Below are 6,811 nucleotides of genomic sequence, written 5' to 3' on the forward strand. Positions count from 1 at the left end.
GGCAGACGAGGCCGGGGGCTGGGCACCCACACAAAGGGAGGGAAACGGGTGGGGAGCTCGAGAGGCCATCAGGGCCTGGTGTCACACAGGAGAGGGCTCACTCCACCTGCAGGGAGAAGGGCCTGGAGAAAGCAAGCGTGGAGGCCAGGGACCAGCTAAGAGGTTATCAGGGTCATCCAGGACCGAGGCCACGGTAGACCAGACTTGGAGGAGTAGTAGTGCAGCTAAAACCCAGGGCTGCCACTGGTCCAGGTGCCCGGGGGGCAGGGCAGAGTACCCGGCCACCTCCTGTCCAGCGGTTGGTCTTAATTGGGGGCTTCTGTCACCTGGGGAACTTGTACAACAGGGCCAAGACTCATACGTGCGGTCAGCTGTGGGTTGCAGAGGTGCCATGGCAAAGCAATGAGAAAGGAAAGCAAAGTCTTTTCAGTACATGATTCCAGATCAATTGGATATCCGTGTGGGAAAAAGAACCTTAATTTCTTCCTTCAAGAGGACACAGGCAACACCAACCATAGAAGGCTGATAAATTACATTTCACTAACGTCAGAAAGGGCAAGCCATGAAGTTGGAAAGGATATTTGCAGTACATGCATGTCCAACAAAGCACCTGTTTCTAGCAGATAAAGATTTATAAGGAAAACGCACTGTCGTTGTCAAAAGACTTGAATAGGAGTTTTACAAGAGACTCTCCAGATGGCCAAGAGTATCCCAAAAGAGTGCCCAACATCAGTTTTGTCAATAGGAAAACACATTAAAATTGCACAGAGACACGTCAGTCCTACCACGCCCCCTAAAATGGCTAAATTAACGTCAGTACAAGAACGAACAAACGTGTGGAACAGCAGCTCGCGCTCACTGCGGGTGGGGGTGGAAGTCGGAGACTGCCTCCAAAAATTACTGTTAACATCTCCTCAAGCTGATCGTTCAGACGCCCTGTGGCCCGTCAACTCTACACCTGCGTGCGTGTCCAGGGAACGTGCATGTGACTCTATGTCAGAAAGCCGAGTACGGAAATACTCGCGGCAGCACCGTTCATAGTAGCCCGGACCGGGCACAGCCCAGATCCCGCTCGGTGGGGGAACTGGTCACCCGTGCGTGCGACCCAGCCATCAAAAAGTCCTGTTTATAAGGGTGCGTTCGCTCTTAAACATTCCTCAGGCTGTACGTGAAGGCTCCGTGCTGTCGCCTGTGTGTGTGTGACAGCTTCAAAAAAAGTTACACGTCACACAACAGCGACTCAGGCCACACACCTACCAAATTAGTCCTCGAGCAACAGGTGCCGCTAATGTGCGCCCGGGCCAATGCGCGAGCCAGCCAGATCCTTCCAGTATAATTAACATAGTGTCATGTTAGCTTCAGGGGCACCACATGAGGACTTAATTCTGTACATGACTCGGTGCTTGTCACTCTCGGTGCGCTTCTGAATCCCCTTCACCTGTTCCACCCATCCCCCCGCCCCAACCCTTTACCTTCCTTAGAAAGGTTTTTCAGGTATGTATGCGGTTTCTAGGTATGCAGAAGACAAGGAATAAAGCAGTGAATGTGCTTAAGAGATACTTCAATTTATTTACACAGTGTAGTAGGTATACACATGTATGTAAAGTTTGGGGGTTTGCTTTTTTAAAAACATGTTTTAAAACCCACAAAAGATAACGCACTGTTGTGATTCTGAGCCCCACTTTTTTCACGCGAGAGTAGGTCTTGGGCCTTTTCCTATCCCACAGCGGACGGGTCTGTCTTGTCTTAAGGTTGTGCCTAGTGTGTCACATGTGTGGTGCCCCACAGCTTATGTAGCGTCCCCCTCACAGTGAACAGAGGGTTATTTCCGGTCCTCCGTCTTCCACCGTTGCGAGCATTTTAACCACCCCGCTCTGGCACGTGGCGTATCCCTGTAACGCAGGCGGCAGTGGGGCTGGCAGGTGAAAGGGGCCAAGCGCTGTGCACTGCGCCCGCGAGATTCCTGAGAGAAGCTTCTGAGGACCCTTTTCTCCTTCCCACAAACAACGTCTTTAAAGTGTCATCTTTAAAGTTGTTGTAAGTTTATTTATTCTGATGGATAAACCAAGCAGCCTACTATTACTGTAATGTCGTGTCCTTGGTTATTCGAATATTTTTTCATATGCCTACTGGCGATTTTTAGTATTTTTTCACCGCTTAGATTTTCAAAAGACAGCTTTGACCATATTAAAACCTGAAAGTTCTTTACCTCAAAAGGATCCATCGTTTAAGTTAAAAAGGTTACCACCTGGAAGAAGATAGTCATGAATTCTAGGCTTGAGGTTATTAGCTGCAATATATAAAGAGCATCTGTAGGTCAGCAAGAATAAGGCAAGCAACTCACTCAAAGATGGGTAAAGAGTACGAACCCTGTCAAGTTATACAGCAGAAAATTATGCAGGGCCCGAGAAGGTGAGCGTCTTGCCCAAGGTCCCATACACACAGATCATGGACCCAGGCTTCTCCACTAATCTCCAGGACTTTCTCATCACCTCATTCTCACGTGGATGGTAAAGAGGCAGCTAGCCAGCCCATCTATTCACTCAGCTGACACTTGAGTGCTTGCCACGTTCCAGGCCCTGGCGTCAGGACTAGTGAGCAAGATGGGGAGTCTGGTTCAGTCCAGGGCAGGGGAGCAGTGGACCAGGCAGGTGGGCTGGGATGCTGGGGAGGCTGCAGGAGCTGATGGCTGTGTCCCCTCCCTCCTGGTCAGTTTGTGTCCTCTCTTGCAGAGTCAGGGCTGGAGTATTACTCTCCCTCTCAGTACTTGCTGCCAGTCCTGGAGCAGGACGGAGCCGACACCTCCCGGGACAGCCCTGATGGGCCCACAGGCAGAGTCTCCAGGGAGGAGGCTGAGTGGCAGGTAAGGCGTGACTGCCTGCTGACGCGGGGCCCCGGGCACTGGGGGAATGTTCGGAACTGCAGAACCTGGATTCCTCCTCCAAACTGGAATTCACCTCCGTCCAGACCAGCGTGCTGAGATGCCCTCGCAAAGCCTGCGCCGTCTCACCTCCCACCCCACCAGACATCAGGTGCACCAGGCTCCTCTCTGGTCCCTGACCCCTCAGGACCTTTGAACGTGCAGTCCCCACCCCCACCCCACACCCCATCTGGAATTCTCCCTGCTCACCTCTTACTAACTCTGCCTTTTCCTTCCCTTGTGTCTGAATCCCGTGTCCTCCGAGAACTCTCCCCGCCACATCAGCCCAGGTTGGGTCTACTGCTGTATGTTCTGCGGGTGCCCCCATGTTTCCTTGGGAACACTTATCGCAGCTCTAAGTGGAGAATTACACGGGAGATGATTTGTTTAATGTCTGTGTCCCCTGCTGGATGAAGCTTTGCGAGCGTGGGGGTCGTGGCTGTGTTGTTCCTTGTTGTCTCTCAGCAAGTGCTTCCTGCCTCCGTGCCCCTCGCTGGACAGGACGCCTGTCATACTCTCCGGCTCTCTGTGAAGAAGTCAGGGAGGCCCCCCTGTCAGCGCAGTGAGGGGCTGGCCCTCCCTGGTCCCGGCGGTGAGCAAGCCTAGCACGGGCGTAGAGGAGGAAGTTTTTTTTGTTTTGCTTTTTTGTTTTTTAAGATTTTATTTGTTTATTTGACAGAGAGCACAAGTAGGGCAAGGGAGAAGCAGGCTCCTCACTAAGCAGGGAGCCCAACATGGGACATGATCCCAGGACTCTGGGATCATGACGTAAGCCGAAGGCAAACGCTTAACCACCCCGGCGTCCTAGAGGAGGAAGCTTGGTCAGGGTTTGCCGGGGGCACCTGGCACTGGAGCCAATCAGAAGCTGCCTCTGTCACCACCTGTGCTCCCGCTGAGGGCCCCCAGCCCGAGGCCTCTGATGGCAGGTGGGGAGGGGGGCACCAACTGCCAAGGGTTTGGCTTCTTATCTTCCGAGGACTTTTTAATTAATCTCAGGTTCCCTGGTGTCCCCCTTCCCTGTTTGACAGTGCCACCGTGAGTGCCTTTGTAGTTTAATCTTTCTTCTGAGAACTAGAGAGGGGGAGATCTCTATCCAGGGAAATTGCGTCCATTTATACTCTCAGGAAGCATTTGCAATAAACATTTCTGATGTAGGATTAGCAGACTGAATATATAAAGAGCTCTTTCAAAGAGGTAAGAAGCAGAAAACCATCCCAAGCAGAAAAAAGGGGGGGGGGGCAAAGATCTATCAACAGGTACTTTACGGAATAAACCAGCACAGATGAGGGGCACCTGGCTGACTCCGTCGGTAGAGCACGTAACGCTTGATCCCAGGGTCGTGAGCTCAGGCCTTACGTTGGGCACAGAGCTTACTTAAAAACAAAAAACAGTACTGATGATCAGTAAACATGAAAAAAAAAATGCCCAACTCCCCTTGTAATCAGAGATGGGTAAACTAAAACAAAATACCATTTCCTCCCTCAGACTGGCACAAATGTCACTTTGATAGTTTCTTGGCCAGAGTGTGGCCTCATAAATTGCTCTTGGGAATGGAAGCTAGTGTTCCCGCTGTGGAAGATAACCTGATGATATGGGTCAAAAATTTAAATGGCCGTCGCCCATGATCCAGAAGTCCCACTTCTCGGTACATACCCACAGAGGGACACTTGGGCAAGGACACATTTACAGGAATGTTCTTTGTAGCCTTATTTGCAGTAGGAAAATATCAGAAGCCCCCTAAATGTCTGCCAGTGGGCAAAGGCTGAGCCACCTGTGTCCTGTCCCTACTATGTGCTTGATCTATTCAGGCTTGGATCACAGGACATCTGGGTAAGTGAAAAGGGCAGGCTTACAGAACACAGGGAATATAGTGCCCTTTTTATGTTCAGAAAGAAGGTCCAAATATATAGGAAAACAGATCAGCAATAGCCATTAAGCTGGGGAGGTAGGAGGACAGTCTGATGACAAAGGGGCTCGAGAGAATTTTGGGGGGTAATGGAGTGGTTCTCTATCTTGATTGTAGTGACCGTTACGTGACTAGAACTGCATACTAAAAAGAATGAATTTTACAGAATGTGAATTTTGCTTCATTAAAACATATTTATATGTGAGCACACACAGACAGATCTTCTGTATTTTCCAAAGACACAAATTACATGGAAGTAGATGCGTGCTCTCAGGTCTCATAATGGTAGTTACACGGCAGGGGGGCGGGAGGGAACCAGGCTCAGGCCGGGGAATGGTCCATGGATACCTTATATGCTGTGTTTTAATTTTTTATAAGGAAAATATATTCCGATATTATCTGTATAATTCAAAGTTAGTTGTAAAAGTTTTACTCCTACCTCAGCCTGGGGCAAGCTCTATTTCCTTGTTATGCTACTTTTACAGCTCAGACAGATAGCTCCTGGCCTCCCAGCTGGGTAACTAAATACAAGGGCCCCTTAAGAACATCTGTGTGTTGGTTAATGTTTAACTGCAAGAGTAATTCATGCTCCTCGTTACAAGTCTGAACGATACAGAAATACGTAAACTAAGGGAATGTCACCCTGCCCCCTGCGGTCCCACCTTCTGTATCTCAACAGATCCAAAACTTGGAGTTGAGTTTTGTTGCCATGGTTCTTGCAAGAACAGAATCCTGTTGCACTCAGTGAAAGGTGGCAGACCTCTTTCTCTGCAGCTCCCCACCTTCACCCCGTTAACGTGATAGTTGTGTTACCCCACTGCATGGATTCACCACGACTTACTGAAGTAACCATCCCAATTATTGCCAGGGTTTTCACTCAGTAGAACAATTCTGCAGGAACTCGAATGTGTTCCTTTGTGTGTTAGTGTTTTGGTGAGCTAGAGTTTGGGGGCACTTCGGGTATGCTGTACGGACAGGAACCACACATCCCACCTCTTGGTCCCCCTTACGGAGCACCACACCTTCTCGGGGCTGCACCCCCAGAACTGTCCTGAAGAGCTTTCTACAGTGTGCCGGGCCCAGGTTCTCTGCCCTGCTGTCTGCTAGAACCCTCTGGGACCCTTTATCCGACTACCCTTCCCCCCCATTCGGAGGCAGTGCTCTGGGGGTGGAGCCGGTGTCTGGCTGCCCCACGATTCTGGCCATGGGGCCGGGAATCCCACTGCTGCCACCTTGTCTTGACCACTGTCTTTCTCCCCCCAGAATAGGTTCTCAGACTATGAGAAGAGGAAGGTAAGAAAATGTCTTTTGTCCTTGGTCACTTTTCTTCTTATCAAAGATCTATTATAAAAGATTTGAGGGAACAAGTTCTTCCCGTCTCTAAATTAGGTAAACTAAAACTTCCCTCTTACTACGTTGCCTCTCCACATCCTTACGCAGCCTCGGTGGTGACAGGGTGTCTCCCCCTCACAGATGAGCAGTCGGAGGTCAGGGACCCCAGACTGTAAACCACTAGTCTCTGCCAGTGAACAGAATGTTTCATTACAGTTGGGCCCGGGGGTGGGGGTAGGGGTGGGGGTGGGGGGGGGGTAATGGGAGGCACTGGGCATGGAGGATGTCGCTCAGTGTTAGACCGACAGCCTGCAGCACTGGGAGTAGAGGTGTGTACTCTTCCTGCTCCCATGTCCTAACGCCCGCAGAGCCTTGCCAGCCATCCCCAGGGTCTGTATTCTTGCAGGAACAGAAGATGCTGGAGAAACTGGAGTTTGAACGGCGTCTGGAACTCGGGCAGCGAGAGCATGCCCAGCTCCTTCAGCAGAGCAACAATCAGAAGGACGAGATCCTTCAGACGGTCAAGGAGGTCAGTGAGCGGCCAAGTGGGGTCGGGCTTGTCCGCACACTCCCTGCCAGGGGGCCTCTGCTGTGGGGAGGCGGTGGCAGTAAGCTCTCCCTTGATATTCCAGGACCGGGGGGGGGGGGGGGGG

At 51.0% G+C, this 6,811-nt stretch overlaps 1 protein-coding gene across 1 annotated transcript in view; it reads left to right on the forward strand.

The window, feature by feature from the left end:
* LRSAM1 (leucine rich repeat and sterile alpha motif containing 1) overlaps positions 1-6,811 on the forward strand; it is a 39,615-nt gene that overhangs the window by 12,760 nt on the left and 20,044 nt on the right. Inside the window, exons 11-13 of the mRNA XM_040631923.1 lie at positions 2,733-2,863; positions 6,090-6,119; positions 6,565-6,687. Of these exons, the coding sequence (XP_040487857.1) occupies positions 2,733-2,863; positions 6,090-6,119; positions 6,565-6,687 (284 nt within the window). The remainder of the gene's footprint in view (positions 1-2,732; positions 2,864-6,089; positions 6,120-6,564; positions 6,688-6,811) is intronic.

Source organism: Ursus maritimus, unplaced genomic scaffold, assembly GCF_017311325.1.
Source record: "Ursus maritimus isolate PB19 unplaced genomic scaffold, ASM1731132v1 scaffold_17, whole genome shotgun sequence".
NCBI classification, from domain to species: Eukaryota; Metazoa; Chordata; class Mammalia; order Carnivora; family Ursidae; genus Ursus; species Ursus maritimus.